The sequence below is a fragment of the Hemicordylus capensis genome, chromosome 1, assembly GCF_027244095.1.
Source record: "Hemicordylus capensis ecotype Gifberg chromosome 1, rHemCap1.1.pri, whole genome shotgun sequence".
Classification (NCBI taxonomy): domain Eukaryota; kingdom Metazoa; phylum Chordata; class Lepidosauria; order Squamata; family Cordylidae; genus Hemicordylus; species Hemicordylus capensis.
Genome location: NC_069657.1, coordinates 125,603,921 through 125,624,838, shown reverse-complemented (window position 1 = coordinate 125,624,838; position 20,918 = coordinate 125,603,921). Strand labels below are relative to the sequence as shown.

The 20,918-nt window shown below is 42.7% G+C and overlaps 1 protein-coding gene across 1 annotated transcript in view; it reads left to right on the top strand.

The window, feature by feature from the left end:
• Positions 1-20,918, top strand: part of TSG101 (tumor susceptibility 101) — a 61,964-nt gene that overhangs the window by 16,735 nt on the left and 24,311 nt on the right. Inside the window, exons 4-7 of the mRNA XM_053287052.1 lie at positions 1,094-1,257; positions 4,696-4,822; positions 10,323-10,389; positions 11,420-11,517. Of these exons, the coding sequence (XP_053143027.1) occupies positions 1,094-1,257; positions 4,696-4,822; positions 10,323-10,389; positions 11,420-11,517 (456 nt within the window). The remainder of the gene's footprint in view (positions 1-1,093; positions 1,258-4,695; positions 4,823-10,322; positions 10,390-11,419; positions 11,518-20,918) is intronic.

Here is a 20,918-nt window from a genome sequence, read left to right as displayed (position 1 = left end):
AACAGACAACAGGAAGTATTAAGCCTGCAAGTATAGATACATGATCCATAAGGACTAGAGAGGGCAATGACTTCATAAAGATTAGAGAGAGCCATGTGACATTCTGCCACTGAAAGAAAGGAACAGCAGCTCCTCTGTTTTATGTGTGCATGGAAGCAACTAGCACACATGCACAGGTCTCTGGATCTCAGCACTTGCTGATATCCTGACTACAAAGCATTGGTGCCTCTGAAGAGTTCCCTACTAACTCTACATTGTAGCTTGTGGGGGGATTTCAGTGACCTCCCCTTTCCCCAGAAACCTTTTGTGTCACCTGAAAATATGTCCCTTAGGGCTATGTGATCCCCGGGGACATATTTTTGGGTGGCACAAGGTGCTTCCTGAAGCAACGGAGGTGCATATTTGCCGCCACTGCTTAGCTAGCAGTGGAGCTGAATTATTTGAACTCTTCAGAAGCACCAGTGCTTCGTTAGGATGTTAGCCAGTGTTCTGAAAACAAGCCAACAATGATAATGTTCTACAAATCTGTGGTACCCACAATTAGACTAATACTCTGCATGTTTCTGGTTGGCCCATCTTTAAAAAGCTGTGTTGTAGAGCAGAATATATATTAAAAAAGACAACTAACATTCCTGTGGGCTGGACTTCTTGCCTTCAGAAACTGGACCACTTAGAGCAAGGGTTTCCAGTCTTTTTAAACAAATGTACCCTTTTTGTTGCAAATGTAGTTGTAGCCACTTGCTCAGATAACTTTTAAAATGCATTAGACAAATTTATGGAGATTAGATCAATCAGTGACTATTGGCCATGATATTTAAGTGGAGCTTCTACATGTAGAGACCATGTGCTTCTGAGTACCAGACGAATGAGAGTACTATCATCATGCTGTCTGTGATCTTCCAGGAACAGCTGGCTGGCTACTAGTAGAAACAGCATGCTTAATTAGATGTACTTTGCTCTAGTCCAGGAGGGTAATTCTAATGTACTTCAAAACATTATAACAGCATCAGTATTTTGCTCTGCTGTTTTACAGCATTATTCTCTGTATGTTCAGCAGGAGAGAGATTAATTCACTCTTTTTAAACTTCTTTAGGTAACACATACAATATTCCGATTTGTCTGTGGCTGTTGGATAGTTATCCATTCAATCCCCCAATCTGTTTTGTTAAACCAACAAGTTCAATGACAATTAAAACTGGGAAACATGTGGATGCAAATGGCAAAATATATCTTCCATACCTACATGAATGGAAACATGTAAGTACGATTTTTAAGATTCTTAAATTAATTAGTCCTGTATTATTTCACTATTTAAGTGATAATATTGTTTTATATGCTGCTTTCTCACTTGGCTATTTAATATAGCAGAACGACATGGCCTTGGAGACATGTATAGAAATCTTGGGCCTCTGTTGAGTAATATATTAGTGCTCCTCTACTAGAAGGCTTGTGCAGTCTTTAGTTTCTACACTAGTGCAGAAATTGACTGTACCTTAGTGAGGTTTTCACTGCAAGCATGAGGCCTAGAAGCATTCTCCTTTCTTAAATTAAAAGCTCAGCTTTCCTAGCTTGTACTTCAGTTAGTGAATTACACGTTATAGACATGAATTATAGTTAGTTAATTATGCATTCAGTGAGGTATAGTGCACCCATACTTATAAAGATTACTACTACCTACACAACTGGTTGCCTTAAGTTCTCTGTAAAGCTGGAGCGAGTATATTTTCTGCTGCTCATGTCGGGTCCATGTGTGACCTTGGCCAAGTGCTGCTGTGGGCCTCTCTTTAGCTGTAGAACAGCTGTGCTGGTGGCCATCAAATTTGTTTACCAATAATGCAGCATCTCCACTGTGTCACCATTGAGTCATGGTGAGCACTTGCCGATTAAGTGCTGCATTATTGGTAAACAAGATGATGGCTGAGAAATGTTCTGAACTGTAGCTGCTGTCACCACAACCAAGGTAAACCTTGTGTGGGATTTTACCTTAGTGAAAGCCTGTTTTGCTCTTCACTATCCCTGCTGCCAGTGGCCCCTGTTTTTGCCTAGTTTCTGGACTAGTTTAGAAATTAAAGACTTCACAAGCCTTCTAGTAGTAAAGGAATACTAATATGTCACTGTGATGCCCCTGCTGTTGTTGTTGTTTGTTTGATTTGTATACCGCCCTTCCAAAATGGCCCAGGGCGGTTTACAATTAAAACAAACCACTAAAACAGTAAAGAGCTAAAATAGATTAAAAAACAATATGACAATTAACAATTTAAAAACATTTTAAAACAACAATTAAACAATTACAGTGATTAAAAACCCCAAAATCAGGTTTTGAATTTTAAAATAGACCAGATATTAAACCCCCCAAAATTTAGGAAGCTGAGAAAGCTTGGGTTAAAAGATGGGTTTTCAGGTGTTTTTTTGAAAATTGCCAGAGATGGGGAGAATCGTATCTCAGCAGGGAGCGCATTCCACAATCTCGGGGCAGCGACCAAGAAGGCCCGTCTCTGTGTAGCCACCAAACGGGTTGGCAGTAACTGGAGACGGACCTTCTCAGATGACCTCAATGGGCGGTGGGGCTCATAATGAAGAAGACGCTCTGTTAGATACCCAGGGCCTAAGCCATTTAGGGCTTTGTAAATTATAACTAGCACTTTGTATTTTGTCCAGAAACCTATTGGCAGCTAGTGTAATTCCATCAGTAAAGGAGTTGCATCAGTAGTAATAGGAAAGGGCTTTGTATTACAGACAAACAAATATGGCTTATGTCACTGTGGCTGCCAAAGAGGACTCTAGGCTATTGCTTAGATAAGTTCCAAGAAAAGTTTGTGGGGCCGTAGATGTTTACCTTGGCAGTGGTGGTAGCAACAGCCCAGAACACTCTTCAGTAGCCAGATCTTTGTTTACCTATAACACAGTAATGCTGCTACTATGTCACTGGATACAGGATTGCAGACTTTGCCTTATTCTCTAAAGATGGTGAGTACCAGCAATGCCCCTTCTGCTAAGGTAACCCTTAAGGGTTTGTAGGAGGCTCACTTTGGCAGTTGAGGTAGCAGCAATGGCTTGAAGTTTTTCTTAGTGGCTGTGGAAATGGCCACCATTCACCCCCCCACCCCACCAGAACTTCAAGGATCAATATGGGGCCCTTTGGATCTGGGTCCTCGATCAGAGCTGCAGTTGGCCAACCCTTGACCCTTGTGCATCACCTACACAAAAACAAAATTAATCAGGCTTTATGTACTTTGAATGTAAGCAATTTGAGGAGCGACCAGCAGAAGTGCAGCAAACTAATCACAGTCCTCCTTTTGGCCATCCAGCTAGGCCTAGGGATAAACACACTTTTGAGCCATACACATTGGTTGCTGGTCTGTGAAAGAGTGAGTTGGGTATATGGGGACTACACAGAGTGCTGTACGGCCACTACAAATTCTGTGGCCTTCACAAGTTGACCAACAACTGGTTAATGACATGTTCCCTAGAGGTCATTCAAAAGATGTTTGAAGGAGATCATTCAGCTTTCCTTGTTAGTGTGAAATGCAAGTTGTTATGCATTGATTGGACATAATTCAAGGTTTCTAATGATTGGTGCTCCTGATTATCAAAAGATTGGACTCTGTTGCTGAACAGCATCTTGCTAGTCATGCTGACTTCCTTGTTCATTCCAGCTTCTAGAAGACAACTCCCGCCGCCGTGCATTTAAGGGTAGAGTTTCACTCGGGATAGGGCCAAGCCTACCCTTTTGATTGCTAACAGGAAGAATGACAAAATGTGTTAATACAGCTTCCCAGAAAGCAGGATTTAGTGTTAACTAAACACTATGTAGGAGGAATTTTGAAGAGTTAGTCTTTGTTCTGAATAGGAGGCTATTGAAATTTCAAAAGTTTTGTCATACATAATGATTTTTTTTTAAAATCATATTTTATGAAAGGAGAGCAAGTATGATGAAAGGATCATCACGGTGCCTGAATACAAAGTGCCCTTTCCCCCTCTATATGAGATGCATCTTTTATAGAGGATGCTCTTGTTTAGTTCATTTTGCAGCTGAAAGAAGTCCTGCCATAACATGTTTTTAAATCATTGCCATTATCTGTAGCTCATGATTAGAGCTCAGATTCTTATCAGCACTTTCTAGCAGTGATACCCTTTTAATTTTTAGCTGTTAGCATCTGCTAACTTTATTTAAATAAACTAGACCTCAGTCTGCAAATAGAGGGAAAGGGTAACAAGCTGACTCTTGGGCTGATGAGGTGGTGTGTTGTCATTCCTAATGGGCAATTAGACTGTTTATTTGTATATTGCCTTTCAGGGCAAGGCCTTCCAAATTGTACACAAACAAAAACAACAACAAAAATAATCAGTTTTCCAGCTGCAGTTGGTAGTTAAAGCTACAGCAGGCCCCAATGTAAATAATCCCCAGGAAAATGGGAAGGAAAAACCTGCTAGCGGATGACAGATGCCGGGGGCAAGCTTCTCCTCCACCAGTCTACAGGTGTGAAAGTGGCCCCTAGCTGTCATTTCTTCTCCTCCTCAGCAGCTCCAAGTGGCAGCAAGAGCTGGGATGGGGCGGGGGAGGATGAGATGACAATAGTACTCAACCCAGCCCCAGCTGCTTTGGCTGTAGTTGCTGCAGGAGACCCAATAGCCCCCAGGAAAATCTCTTTGTTGTGGGAAAAGATAATCAACGTTTGATGTACTCTTCTCTAGCCGCAGTCGGATTTAATAGGATTGATTCAAGTTATGATTGTGGTGTTCGGAGAGGAACCTCCAGTCTTTTCTCGGCCTACCATTTCAGCGGCCTACCCACCTTACCCAGCAACAGGACCACCAAACAGTAAGCAACTTGTTCCCCTTATACATGTACTAAGTAGCAATGAAAACAAGTAAATAAAGATTGGTGACACTCTTCAGTCATGATGCTAAACTGTGTAAGAACACACAGGCACAAATATTGGGTTCGTCCCCTGCCTTGTTCATTGCAATTATACATTTCTGATCTTAGTTTTGCATCAGATCATAGTTTGCTGTTTTGTTTGAACCTGACAAACTGTGATTTGTGCAGATCATAGTTTGCCCACAAACCAAAGGTTAATTCTTAATCTGTACTTAACATAAAGGGCGTTTCTGTGAGCAGAAAGGGTCCTTGCACAAGTGCATTTTCCACAGGCGGAAAGAGTTTGAACAATTAAGCAGCCCTCCTCAAAGGTTTAGGATACAACTCCAGGATTACAAGTCAGGATCAAACTGGTTTGCTGACAAACCAGAACTGGAAGTTAATAATTGCTGCTTGTGATCCAAAGGTTAGTGCTTGCTCATTCTTGTAATGTAAGTGTTACATCTGAATATCCCATTGTGTGTTGCTGAAAGATACTCGTTACAGTATTGTAACATTTATCCATGCTAAGGCATTTCTGAATGTGTAGTTGGGTGGTGGTTAAAATTTCTCCTTGCAGAACATGAAATAGCCCTGGTGGATCACCCAGCCTTTGCAAATTGTCTGATCCAGCTGCTTGAGAGAACTTAACAGCACAACATACATAATTAGAACACAGTCTACATATATTCCTGTAGTTTGAAGTGTATGGATAGGTTTTACAGACATGCTTTATCTGATAAAGGTCATAGACCTTTATCAGATAAATAATAGGCCTTTATCAGACCTAATGTCTGTTAACTGATTATTTTTATGAAATCTGTTCCGTTTTTCTGTATGTGAGAACTTCAGTTTTATGTTGTCAAGAATATGCATGAACATTTTCAGTCGTATTCAGATATGGGGTGTGGAAAACATCCAAACCGAAGGAAACGCAGGAATATGGAGAGACCGGAATCTTGCCAAGGAGTTTGTTACAAGGGTTCAGGCTTCTGTTAACTTTTGTATTTTATAGGTTTACTGAAGCGTTTTAAAATATACACTGCATCTAGAGAGGCACCATTTGTCACAGTGCATCCTAGATGGCTCAGTCATTTTATTTATGTATTTATTAATTATTTTATTTTATTTACATTTATATACCACCCCATTCAAACTGCTCTGGGTGGTGCACAGCAGCAAAAATAAAACCCGTGAATCAGTCCTTTAAAAAAATCATTACAAAACAATTTTAAAATGGTATAAAACCATTAACATTTAAAACAGTTTTAAAATCCTGGAAGGCCAGGCCAAACAGATAGGTGTTAAGGGTTCTCCTGAAGGCCAGCAATGAACTCAAGTTACAGATTTCTGCCAGGAGTGTATTCCACAGCCCAAGAGCAGCTTCAGAGAAGGCCCACCTCTGAGTTGCCACCAGATGTACCGGTGGTAACTGGAGACGGACCTCCTCAGATGTCCATAACGTGCAGTGGGGATCATGCAGAAGAAGGCGCTCTCTAAGGTAACTTGGACCTAAACCCTTTAACAAACATCATAATTCTGGTTAACGAAATATGCTTTATCCAATCAGTCTTTCAAATGTCAGAAGAGGAAAGGTAAAATACTTTGGACCAGAAATGCATTTTTAAAAGCATATTTATTAGGCATAGAGACACCTTTTTAAAATAGTGGCTCTCTTATATTTAGGAAGGGGAGAGCAACTGTCTCCATTCAGTTCAGCATAGCATCCCTCCAGTGGCTGTTGCTGGTGTCTCCCTTGTGTTTCTTTTTAGGCCTTTGAAAGATGAAACCATTTTATCATTCTTTGTGCTGTGTAAACTCTGTGTCAACTTGTTGAAAAGCAGTATATAAAATCACAACCTTTAATAGCAAAGTAATGGAAGCAGATTAAATGTGGTCTTGTGGAGATGTGTATTGGTTAGAAAACGACGTGCTGAGAGAGAGTTGGGAAGAAACATTTCAGGCAATCCCTCACTTCTAGAAGACAGTCTTTCTATACATTTGTTTTATTTTTTTATTTTTTTAAAGCAGTCTGTCCTAAGACCTTGTCAAGCAGAGGTAGAGTGTCACTTAAACCATTTTTGAACACAACACTTAAGATATTTTTTCTAATGAGTACCATTTCACATAACATTTACCCACTCAAAATGAGAAGGCCATGCATACATAGTTGTGTAAGGATTGCAAATAGGTTGTGGGTTCCCAGCGAAGTCCTCATTAGGTCATCAAATAATGTCTGGGCTGACCATGAGCAAAATTTCAAGCTAGTACTGTCATTGATTTGAGTCTATCAATGGTTATTAGTTTTTATAGCTCAGTTCAAGCTCTACATTCAGTAGTATTATATCTCTGATGTTGGGGGCAAACAGGAGAGGTCTCTTGTCTTCCTATCCTGCTTGAGGACTACCCACAAGTATCTGGCTGCTCATTGTTGTAAATAAGCTGCTGGACTAGATGGATCCTTGGTCTGATAAAGCAAGGCTCTTGTTCTTAAGTACTCATCAGTAAGGTGGCTGCCATGTAATCAGTCAGGGTGGTAGATTTGTGTTTGTAATCCAAGAAAAACTTTGCTTGCTTCATGATACTTCTTTACACAGAAATAAAATTTCCACATCAGACAAGTGTGTGCACCGTCACTTGTTAAGCATGGTGTGAAACTTCTAATTTGTTGTGTATACATGATCAGGGCAACTGGGCAGCCACTGCTCATAGGCAGTTATTGCAGGAAGGTATAAGGACTGCTTCCTACAGTTCAGGTTGTTAGCGACCAGGAGAGGGAAGATGAGTAACCTGTGTACTCCTCCCCTTGCTATTGGTAGATCTGGGAGGTCAAACACAAACACTCCCCCTCCCCCTCACTATCCTGTTTTCTAAAACCTTTTTCTTCTTATAGTAGTACTCAGCATATTGGCTGGCAGAGAAACTTGAGCAGAGCAAATTGATTCTCTTTGTGCTGTCATTGTCCAGTATATTCCCCTCAGATTTTGAACTGTACTATAGCACTATATGATTCCACTCCACCTCAGTCTTCTTTCATTATAGACTTAGCAGCCTGTCCCTGTAAGAGAATACAACCAGGTCAATAGCCTTGATTACCTTTTAAACTTTGGGGCAAACAGTTTTCCTAGACTTAGATGTGATTTAACCTTCCTGATCCTACAAGACAAATTTTTTATGGCAATCAGCATTGGCCAGATGCTTCTGTTACACCCTTGAGATGTACGCTCTCTCATACGGATGCACCCTTTTATATCTGTACTTGACAGGTGCTACTGAGTTAGTTGTTCTTCATGTGGTCATTTGTCAAAAAGCAAACTCATAATAATGGATTGTTACCAATCTATGAGAAAACAAGTTAAAAAAAAACATTTTGCCCCATGACAACCAAAATTACTATTGTCAATAGAATGCTGTTTTAACATTGGCATCCTTTCACCAGGTCATTTTCAGTGGTTGACGTCCGACTAACCCTCAGCTGATGTACCAGGGTTTTCCATCACGTGGCAGGGAGTGGTTTTCAGCAATTTCCCCTTCCCTCTGCAGCCACCTGTGCCTCCCAAAACATTGTCCCTGAGGGTTGGGGAACCCTCATAAATACAGTGACAAAAAAGCAGCATTTTAAGGGGAGAAATCTTAGCTTTCAAATTGTAAATGAAAAGAAGATATCCCAAGCAGCAGTGCAAATAAATAAACTAGAACTGCTTACTACTATACCCAGCTGAAGGAGTGCTTGAGTATTTAGTCAGCAATTTCTGCCCCTAGCAGATTTCCAATAGTAAGATGATGTTTTGATAGTAGCTAATGTTTTTTGCAAGAATTTCCTGCAGTACTATATTGGTGGCCATGAAGACTTTTATACGTGTATACTGAATTAATAAAGACAGGCTATTACAGGGAATCTGTTTTACAGACCAAATATCTGAACTTTGTCATTCTTGGATATACTAATGCAGAATCTTCAGGATAGTGCAGATTCACTTTGCTTGTTGTTCTGACCTTTCAAAAGCCATTCATTCCTATTGTATTTTTAACTGAAACTCACCAGGCAACAATATACTAAGAATCTTACCTCTGCCAGTAGGTGTCAGTCAAAGTATAGATTGCTAGTAAGAAGCTGAAGCTAGCGTTTAGGGAAATTGTCAACTTGAAAGTAAAATTGATGTGTTTATCTTATAGTTTTAGGTAATACTCAGGAGTAATTTCATCTAAAAATTATTATGCATGAACCTTATTTGTGCGCCCCCCCCCCCCAATTTCCCCGATAGTTATTTCCTCTCTATTTTTAATTTATTTTGCAGGATAAATTTTTCCAAACAGTATAGGTGCAGGAAATTGTGAAGATTGGTGTGAAAGTTTTAAACATTCTTATTTGGAATGTCCAGATGTTCTGAGTATTTAGATTAGTTCATTTTAATCATGGCTTAAGTGTTGTCTAGTAATCTGAATCTGAAGGCTTTGAACATCTTATTTAAGTAATGGCCTACATCTGCTAAGAGTTGCATATGGGGAATGTTTCCGTGTGGGCATTGAGGGGAGGGACCATTTTTGGCAAAAAAACCCCTTCCCTCTGCAGCCACCCATGCCTCCTGAAAATATGTCACTTGGGGTCCTGCAGCCCTCAGGAACATATTTTTGGGAGGAACAGGCAGCTGTAGAGGGAAGGGATGTTCTCTGTGTGAAAGTGTTCTTCGTGCACACCGTTTAATATTAATTTAGGCCAGTGAAATCAGCCTACATGGTTGTTTATATTAGGATGTAGGGATTTAGAGCACTTTGTCTCAGCTTCTGCAGGCAAAAGCAACTGAAGTGCACAATAGGTGGGAATCTTCTTGAAGACTATGCTGGAAGCCAGCTTGGAAGACTGGAAAAAGGATTAAGTTGCTAGGCTGTTGGTGCCTATTCTGAAGACAGGGTCTTGAATTTGCTTACATTTGGGCTATTCAAAACTGTCTAATGTAAAAGTGTATGGACTTTTCCAAGAACTACTTAGTCTGGAAGTAGTGGCTGACATCCATACTAGTGTTGTGCTAGCACAATGAGAGAAGTTGCATGAATCCTTAAGAAATTTGCAGAGCTATATGAAGTTGTGGTTTGAGATGTTTGGCAACTGCTAGCGGAAGACCCTCTCTGGGATACATAAAGATTGTGCAACGTGCCCACATCTTCCACTAGCACAAGAACTGGTCGGAATAGATGGTCCTTTCCTTCCACAATATCATTGCACTACTTTAACAGCATTATGCTAGCACACCACTAGTCTGTGCTGTGCCTTTTTATTCTGTTGCTGTTGTATTGTGAGTTGCCAGAGAACAATTTGTTATGGGGTGCCTAACAAATAAAGGTTTTTTTGGTGGTGGTTGTTTAATAACTTATGGATATATGCCAGTATATGGTGTAACTGAATTATTCTGTTAATAACACTGCTCTAAATTGTTAACGTGTTCAAAATTGTTGTGCTCAGCTTCCTACATGCCCGGTATGCCAAGTGGGATGTCTGCTTTCCCCCCAGGACCACCTCCTAACCCAAGGTAAACTATGGTTCATTAAAGCTACTTGTACAGCCACCTTAAGTGGTGCAGCGGGGAATTGCTTGACTAAGAAGCAGAAGGTTGCCAGTTTGAATCCCAGCTGGTATGTTTCCCAGACTATGGGAAACACCTATATTGGGCAGCAGCGATATAGGAAGATGCTTTGCTATTCTACCAAAGAAAACTACAGGGCTCTGTGGGCGCCAGGAGTTGAAATCAACTTGACGGCACACTTTACATTTTACTAGAGGAAATGCAGCATTGTATCCAGATCTTTCATGGAGCACTACTTTCTCAGAAACTCCCTGCTTTGTGGAAAGAGACTTGGGCTTACTCAAGGGGAAAGGGACCATGAAAAAGTGCAAGTCTCTTGTTAGCAGAAGAGGGCTCTGCAAAAACAACAGATGAGGGCTCTGCAAAAAGCAACCCACTGACATGATTGGACTATGCTGTCATTAAGATGCTTGGGCTTTTAACATGGGCATTTTTTAAAGAGAAGTTCTGTATTCCAGTCATTTAGTGTTCAGCTTTGTCTGGATCTTCTAAAGGAAATCAGTTTTCATTTTACCTAACCATAAGAATAGCAACAGATGTTGCAGAAACCATAAAATGTGGTGCCATTTGGAATAGTCCTCCCATCCTCTCCACTATAACGGAAATCACAAAGACACCTTGGGCCTCTGCCTATTAAAAGGGGAACACTATTAACTACTAAGATACTTTGCAGATAGTTGAGTGTCTGCCCCAGCCTCAGGTTTCATTCACAAGAATGAGCAAACCATCAGGGCAGGGAATTTGAAACTGCTGTGATTGTATGTGAATCAGTGGTCTTTATTATAACCTTTCAAATTCAGTTTTTGTGCTTATAATTATTGTATAATTAAAATACTTATACAGTTATTTTATACACTTATTAAACAATTTGTATATTGTATAATAATAATTTTGTGCTTATAATTATTGTAGTTGAAATTGCTTATAGATTAATACCTAAATAATACATAATCGCTCTCCTTTTTTTCCTTTTAAGTGGCTACCCAAGCTATCCTTACCCTCCCCCTAGTGGATCATTTCCAGCAACAACTAGTACGCAGCATTACCCTTCTCAGCCTCCTGTGACTACTGTGGGTGAGTAGTTTTGAAAATGTCCTTGTTTGAGAATAAGAGTGAGGTGAGATTTCTGACTGTAAGTATATAGCAAAAAGGAAATATTTCTTTCTGTGTATCACTTTAGCCACTTTTTCAAACTGGAACTTCTGAATAGAAGTGTTGAATAATGTGTATCAAGAGTAAAATATTTGTGGTAAAAACATTAGTTGCATTAAGCTTTAGCTATTCATGGTGTGTCAGATCTTTTCCCCCATTGTTTGATTTACAAAGCAGTCCTTAACTACCATTGCTCTTTTCCTGTTTGAGAGATTTCTGTTTTTTACATTGCTCTGTGTAATAAAATTCATATATGTTTGAAGATATGATGACAGCTGGTCAAAAAGGCATGAAAACTAGAAAGCAAATAAAGCAAAACTCCATATTTATTATGTTCTCTAATTTCATTATTCTGGGGGGCTCATTTTGTAGCTATAAGCTTTTAGACAGAGAGATAATATGTAACCAGACTACCCAACACACCAGGATCTGTTACCTTGAGGAGAATCACCATTTGGGCAAATTGAAACTGCATAGCCAAAGTGGAATAACAACTGTAGTTCAAGTGACAGTACTTCAGCCTGTTGATAAGCCTTTTGCCCATTCACCTGAGTATGATAAACAGTAACTACATAGACGATGATAACTGAAGAAATATTGGATCTGGATCGTGATCCGTTGAGCCCATAAGTGAATGGGTTCTGCGCCTGCGCAGGCACCTCTCGGGCCGACTAGGTAGCTCCTCGCGACGCCCAACCGCCTTTCTGCACGTGCTCCTGCATTCCATCTATATAGTGCGGTTGGGCGTCTTCCGTTAGTTTCTGTTTGACCGCCACAGCGTTCAGACCTCGTGTGGGCTCCTCGGTAGACAGAAATAACAAACTTTACTTATACGGCTTGAAAATTGGTATTGAATATTGGACAGGATAAACGGAATTGGATATTTGGCTTGACGGACTAATTTAGACGACAGATCGGACTGATTTCTTTGGCTTTACTTGGATTGTTGTTGAATTTTGCAAATTGCTTCACGGACGGTGTTGACGAACTACAGTTCGGATTGCTTACAGACGGACTGCTTACGAAAAATGGAGAATAAAACTACGTTTAAGCGTTGTGTGAGGTGTCGGGCAAAGTTGCCATCCACCGACCATCATGATGCCTGCTTGTTGTGTCTCGGTGAGGAGCACAACACGGCAGCTTGTAAAATTTGCTGTGCATTCTCGAAACAAACGAGAACAAATCGGGCGTTGCGCCTTAGAGCCGCGCTTTATGAAGACGCACTCCGCCCGCCGACCCCTCGCCCTGTAGATCCGTCGACATCGACTATGGCATCGACATCGGCTGCGGTATCGGGTGCAGGGAGTCACGGAGCTGTCGCAGTACAGTCTAAAACCGTGTCTGATAAAGCTTTCAAGAGACCTTTGGAAGTCTCTTCGAAGGAACACAAGCGGAAGGAAAAAAGACATCGACGAGAGGAAAGCGTCGGGCATGAAGGTGAGAAGACTGGACATAGGCTGAAAACCCCATCACCTTCCTCGGTGCAGGGATCGGAGGGTGAGTGGAATACAGAGCATCGAACTTCAAGCCCGGTCTCGACACCGAGAGCCTCGACGTCGAGGACACCCTCGACATCGAGAAAGGAACGAAAAGGCAAATCATCTGTACCATCACCCTCGATGCCGAAGCCCTCGACATCGAGGAGTGAGCACACCGGGGTCATTTCGACATCGAGCTCGACATTGACATCGAAGGCGAAGAGCAACCGTGACTCTTCGGCGCCGAGAGAGACTGTACACCGCGTCTCCCTCTCCCCTGCACACACTCCTCAACAGTCTCCCTCGACTCCACGGAACCAGGGAAGCCACCGCTCTGATAGAAGTGCGACTTCGGCACTCAGGAGCCTGATGGCATCGGATCCGAACACCCCTGCAGAATCCACATTCCAAGGGTTTGTGAGTGCAGGATTGGATGAGGAGGAGGAGGAAGGGGAAGAGGAAGTGGAGTTGGAGCCGGCGCTCCCCCATCCAAGGACTCCATCGCTTTCCCCAAGAGTGGCAGCAGAACCTTTGATCCAGTCACCCTTGGCTGTGGTACCACCGTTGCCTGGGTATTTGGATGACAGCATACGCCATCCAACAACTCAACCCTCGCATACGTGTGGGTTCAGACACACACTCCCGCATGATTACGCGGAATATTTAAGGTGGAAGGCGCAACAACCCGACCCACAACCTCGGGAAGAGAGTCATCCACCTGCAGCCGCTGCCCACAGGGAGAAACCAAGTGGGAAGCGGAAGAGAAAGAGCACTCCGCCACCACAGAGCCCATCGTCCAGAGAATCTTCTCCTTGGTCAGTGCATCAGGACTATGGTACTGAGGATACGGATTCTGATCGAGGCAGTGGACAGACAGAGCTTCCACCTGAAGTACCACCTCGCCTTTCGAAATCCCCAACTGAAGAACTCAAAGCGTACCATGTAATGATTAGAGAGATGGCAGAGGCTTTGGGGTTAAATCTGCAGCTGCCAGATACTGAGTCTACCGACCCTGTTTACAACATGATGTTCCAGTCAAAGGCTTCGCATCCAGTATCTTTACCCATGATACCGGCTATATCAAAGGCAGCAAAATCAGCATGGGAGACGGTGCATTCAGTGAATCCAACTTCAAAGCGCATTGAAAATTTGTATCGGATATGTGATGGAGAGGACACTTACCTGCTGCAACACCCGGATCCTAACTCCATTGTGGTGGATTGTGCATCTTCATCCAAGGGCGGCCGTCGACACACGACTCCTGGAGATAAGGAGGGCAGAAAAATTGATGTGTTAGGCCGCAGGCTGTATGCTACTTCAAGTCTAGCTATCAGAATTGCAAATTACGCAGCGTGTATGGCGAGGTACACTCACCTCCTATGGGACAATTTGCTCCATGATTCGACCTCCATGTCCGCGGAGGAGCTGCAAACTAGGCTCCATGAGGTGTACGAAAGGACGACCGCAGTAACAAAACAGCAGCTTAGTACTTTCAAACACTTAGCTGAAACTGAATCCAGAGCCATGGTGACAGCAGTCACCATGCGTCACTATGCCTGGCTACGTGCAACATCTCTCCAGCCAGACATGAAAGACAGGGTTGAGAATCTGGCTTTTGATGGAAAGGGTCTTTTCCATGAGAGTACAGACACTACCATGGAAACACTGAAAAAATCTAAATTTACAGCAAAAACTTTCATGGTGTCCACCTCAACAACTGGCTCCAGAGTATACAATCCCAATAGACAGAGGCCATATCGTTACCCAGATAGGGGAGGCTTCAGGAGACAGAACAAGCCCTACCAGAGATCTAGAGGCTTTCGGAATAACAACAACAACGGCAGCAATAGAAACAAAAGCCAAAATAATCGTCATAACAACAAGGAGGCTGCAAAGCAGTCGTTTTGATTGCAATGTCAGCCCACTACACTTAGACACAATTGCCAGGACCACTACCATCGGCCCTGTAGTTGTCAGCTCAGACATCAGACTGGCAAGCCATGCTATGGCATGGCACAACATAACATCAGATCAGTGGGTTCTGAGGATTGTGGAGACGGGTTATGCAATCGAGTTCACAACTCTACCCCCGTTCTCAGGGCTCCGTTTCACGAGATCAACACCAGTGTTGGAAGAAGAGATAAAGGTGTTATTGGAAAAGAGGGCAATTGTGACAGTGCAGTGGGCGAAGAGGTTGTCTGGATTCTACTCCCGCTATTTTCAGATACCCAAGCGGGATGGGGGGATACGGGCAATCATGGATTTGAGAGACCTCAACGATTTTGTCTGGACCCGGAAGTTCAGAATGACGACGTTGCAGGAGATTCTACCCTTTCTGGAGCAGGAAGAGTGGGCGGCAACGTTAGACCTGAAAGACGCTTACTTCCATGTGGGCATCCAGGAAAATCACCGAAAGTATCTACGCTTTACGGTGGGGACTACGATTTACCAATATACTGTCCTCCCTTTCGGACTATCAACAGCTCCAAGAGTCTTTACCAAGGTGGTGGCAGTGATAGTTGCATTCCTTCGCACTCAGGGCCTAGTGGTCTACCCGTATTTGGACGACTGGCTCCTGGTGAGCAAGGACAGAAAACTGTTGGAGACTCAAATTCAAACGATGCTACATCTTCTCCAGGAATTGGGGGTAAATGTGAACTGGAAAAAGTCCAACTTGACCCCAAGAAAGAAACTCAGTTTCATAGGTGCCATCCTCGATTTAGAGCAACGAAGGGCATTCTTGCCGATGGAGAGATGCATTCAGATCATCGCGTTGGCAACTCGATTCCACAACCAACCGGACCAGAGAGCAAGGGTGATCCAGAGGCTTTTAGGCCTGATGGCTTCGTGCAACACAACGGTTCGTTACACGAGACTATGGATGAGACCCCTTCAACGGTGGTTCTTGAACCACTTCCGTCTCAATGTGGACAGCCAGAACATGCTGTTGCACCTTCCCAGGGGTGTACAAGCTTCCTTGCAGTGGTGGATGAAGGGAGTAAATCTCTTACAAGGAGTACCGTTCAGACCTCTGCTTCCGAAAGTGTGGATCACAACGGACGCATCCCTACAAGGGTGGGGTGCGCATTGCGCCCGAGATTGCATTCAGGGTCAATGAACGCCTCATCAGGCAGAATACCATATCAATTATCTAGAGCTAATGGCTGCATTTTTGGCGTTAAGAGCTTTCAAACCACAACTAAGGGGATCTGTGGTACAGATCCAGATGGACAATACTACAGCTATAGCTTATCTAAACAGGCAAGGAGGGACAGTTTCTCCAACACTCTGCACCTTGTCGATGAAGTTGTGGGACTGGTGCATCGCCCATGCCATATATCCAGTGGCGATTCACATCAGAGGGGTGGACAACCACCTGGCGGATGCTCTCAGTCGGAGCACTCTGAACAACCAGAGACACGAGTGGGAGGTCAAGGGAGACTGTATCAGACAGATTTTCGATCGTTGGGGCACCCCTGCGGTGGATGTGTTTGCCACGGAGGGGAACAAAAAGTGCAAGAGATACTGTTCTCGTGCGGGAATAGGTGTGGGGTCTCTGGGAGATGCATTTCAGTACGAGTGGAGCAAAGGGCTCCTTTACCTGTTCCCGCCGTTGCCTCTCCTAAATCGGGTGTTGGCACAGATCCTAAGGGACGAGGCAGACTGCATACTGGTGGCCCCTTGGTGGCCACGTCAGCCGTGGTTTGCCCTGCTGCTTCGCCTGTGCAGGGGGCAGCATTACCGTCTACCAGCAATGTCAGATCTCCTGCAGATGGCAGGGGGCAGGGTACTGCACCCAGAGATAGAGACCCTAAAACTAACAGTGTGGAGAATAAACTTTTAAACAAAATTCTGTTAAATAGCAGACGCAGGTCTACTAGGCGTAGCTACTTCTGTAAGTGGAAACGATTTAGAGCATATGCAAAGGCGAGTGGATTCAAAGCATGGACGGCGACTGTGCGCCAGGTGCTGCTTTATTTAACTAGCCTGAAAGTGAAGGGCCTAGCAAATGTATCATTGAAACTGCATCTGGCTGCTCTATCCTCGAGACTTCCGGGGTGGGATGGAAAGACAGTATTTACTCACCCCGAATGTAAAAGGTTCATGAAAGGGCTGAATAATCTCTACCCTCCACTTAAGAGACCTTTGGAGCAGTGGAGTCTGTCTTTGGTGCTTTCTGCATTAACGGAGAAACCCTTTGAACCGTTACATGAGGCTAGTTTGCGGTTATTAACGCTAAAAACTGCATTTTTAATCGCAATAACCACAGCGAAGAGAGTGGGGGAATTGTCAGCGCTAAGGGCGGACAAACCTTACACACAATTCTACCCGCATAAGGTGGTGATGAGGTTGGACCCTAACTTTCGTCCAAAGGTGATTACAGGGTTCCATCTGAATCAAGAAATAGTCTTGCCAACCTTTTTTAAAGATCTTCAGTCTCCTTTGGAGAAGGCACTGCATGCTCTGGACGTGCGTCGTACACTGCTGTATTATTTGAAGGGGACTAAAGAGCACAGAAAGTCAAACTGTTTGTGGCCTATAAAGGCAGGAACAAGGGGAGGTCGGTGTCTCGGCAACGTATTGCCCATTGGCTAGTGGAACTAATCTTGTTGGCTTATAGACTGCAGAATGTAACGCCACCAAAAACTATAAGGGCTCATTCTACTAGAGCCTACTCAACCTCGGCAGCTCATCTGTCAGGGATTAAGATGGATGACATCTGTATTGCTGCAACATGGTCATCGCAACAGCCGTTTATAAAACATTATGCAGTGGACCTGCGCATGGCGCGACAGGCGGAATATGGGCGAAGTGTGTTAAAAAGGGTGTTGCCTTAGAGGGCATTCTTCTGCACCCACCACCACGGAGGGTCAGCTAACTAATCACCCATTCACTTATGGGCTCAACGGATCACGATCCAGATAAACAGGTTGCTTACCTGTAACAGGTGATCTGGTAGTGATCCGTTGAGTCCATAAGACCCGCCCAGAAGCCATCCCCACTGCAGAAGTAGATTCATCAATTGGCAGATTGCGCATACAAGGCGGTCTGCACAGAAAACTAACGGAAGACGCCCAACCGCACTATATAGATGGAATGCAGGAGCACGTGCAGAAAGGCGGTTGGGCGTCGCGAGGAGCTACCTAGTCGGCCCGAGAGGTGCCTGCGCAGGCGCAGAACCCATTCACTTATGGACTCAACGGATCACTACCAGATCACCTGTTACAGGTAAGCAACCTGGTTTTTTTGTAAAGTCAATACTACTGAACATTTGTTTTGAGCTGGAATGGAACTAGCTATCCTCAACTCCAAGAGGTTCTTCATCCCCACCCCACCCCCAATGCAAGAATAGAAGTAGAAATGCCTAGCTGCCATGGGTAGATTCCCAACATGTTTATAAAGCTTTTATGTCAACTTTTTAAATGCTTTACCGTACTGTTTAGGGAGCAAATCCTAAGAGTTTGAAAGCAGAGATCACACATTATCTTCCATATATTGTAGCTCTAACTGGAGCATTGTTTGCCCACAGCAAAGATGATTGATAAGCAAAACTTGAAAACCCACAAAAGACTATTGTTTAGAAAACAAAATATCATTCAGCACAGAGGGGGAACCCAGACAATCTGTCGTCTAGCTGTCATATTTCCCACACCACAAAGTGTGTCGTCGTCCTGCAAAAATTATCTTCTCTTCAGTTTTATTGAACTATGGGAGTTGAAAAGAAATGTAATATAGGTTTTGAAGTTTTGTTTTGGATGTCTTCCATATTGTTTGGCAGGGCTCTTTTAAAGATAGTAATACACAATCTATATACTTAATACAGGCTTTCTAGGCTTTAGATGGTAGCATTTTATCTTGGAAAAGCATGTTTTGTTTTTAAGGTTGGGTGATGTAGCAAATAAAACAAAATGCTGTGCCTAGAAAAGTGGGGAAATGGATATATAAAATTCTATACTGGATTTAATAATGAAGCTTCATTCTACTTGTAGTGCTTGCTCAAATGTCGTCTACCATCATTAACCAACTCTATGCCTACAGAGACTTAACATAGCTTTCTGTGTTGCTTGGTCTGCTTGAAAGGCACAGGCTGCCTTGCACCTATTAGTCTTGACTTTTTGTTAGTTTTTGTTGTATTCTTCCAGATTTTTTCCAATCTCTAATCTAGGATTCATGTTCATGATCAGAGTAGAATAAGTTGGTTCAGTGCTCTGTGAGGATCTAAATGTGTGTGAACACTTTCGTTTCTATAGGTGGCAAAGACATTTCAGTTGCTCTTAATGAGCAGTCAAAATGGAACATTACTCCTTTCATTGATTTTATAACTTTGATACAGGCATTTTAACCTGTGTGTTTTTGGTTTTTTTAAAACTGATAAAAGGTAAACTTTCTTCATACCCCAGTATGTTACAGAACTTTCTGGACAAGTATTCAAATCAGGAGTTGATTTCACAGGTGATGAAGCCATGTATTTTAGGATGGAGACATCTGTTTCATGTTTTGATTACGGTTTTCCCCCCATGAAGTAATGGAAAACTACACTGGGCAAAATTTTCAGGAAGTGCTTGGGGCACAATTTATGAAGCATTAATGTATGTTTGTTCTCTTGATAGCAGATGCCAGAAGAAAGCAGAAACAGGTATGGATTTGTGGTCATTCTTATGTTTTCTGGGCAGAAAAACGGGCACTTGAAAGAAGCTTTGGCATACAATTGGGCATTCCAGTTGAGGTTGCCAAATTGCATTGGCTAGGAAAGAGCGGCATGACGTGGGATCAGTTGGTACCCACCCTGTTACATACACGGCGACGTCTAACAGATCCTGATGTGCTGGTGGTCCATCTAGGAGGAAATGATCTGGGGGCAGTAGAACATGTGGCTATCATAAAGCGAATGAAAAAGGATTTAGAACATCTCAAGCAAATATTCAAGAATAGCATTCTGGTCTGGTCCAATATTGTGCCTCGCAAAGTATGGAACCAAGAGTTGCCTCATAAATTGATGGAGAAAATCAGAAGAAAAGTCAACAGGAAAATCGGAAGCTTTGTAAAGTGTCTTGGAGGGACTGTGCTCAAACACGATTCACTTGTGCCAGAATGTCCTGGATTGTTCCATCTAAATGGTGTCCTCTTGTCTGAAAGTGGCACGGATGTCTTCAACCTGGATTTACTGAGTGTTTTGGAGACTTTGCTCTGACTGTTACTTTGGAGGAAGAATTATTGAAGCAGGCTTGGTTGTAAACAAGTATGGCAACTCTCTAGGGTTAGGGGTTATTAGAAGAAGGTTGTGAACAGTGTGGTAAAATGAACGTACAGGCACTGGAATTGTCCTGTTAGTATGGTGACAGGTATTGTTTGGTCATGCAGTTTGATACCTCTGGCAGTGTTTTGCAACTACTGCAGTGAGACATTTGCCAATATATTTAATTGTTGGAAATTCTACTTAATTTTTTACATTGAATTCAGTTCACTTGTGCAGGTTTGCCTAGAGACACTGTCAAAGAGTTCAATCCCCTGATTTATTTTCATGCCCTAAAAAGATTCAGTGGATACAGCATAGTGTTAACCACCTAAAATATAAGTAATATTTTATAAATTATTTTATATGAGTAGGATAGGACTAGACACTAGATGTCATCAATAGTGGCACTTAATATTGCAGCTTAAAACTTTCAAGTCAAAGTTCACTATTTTCTCTCACAATTTTTCACTCTTATTCACTCTTCCACTATTAGTTGAAGCTCTAAGACTATTTTTTCTCACATTTTTGAAAGTGTATGAAAACACGAGCACTCATCACTTTAGTTCAATAAGCTAGTATAGGAACATATTTGATGCAACAGTGTACTG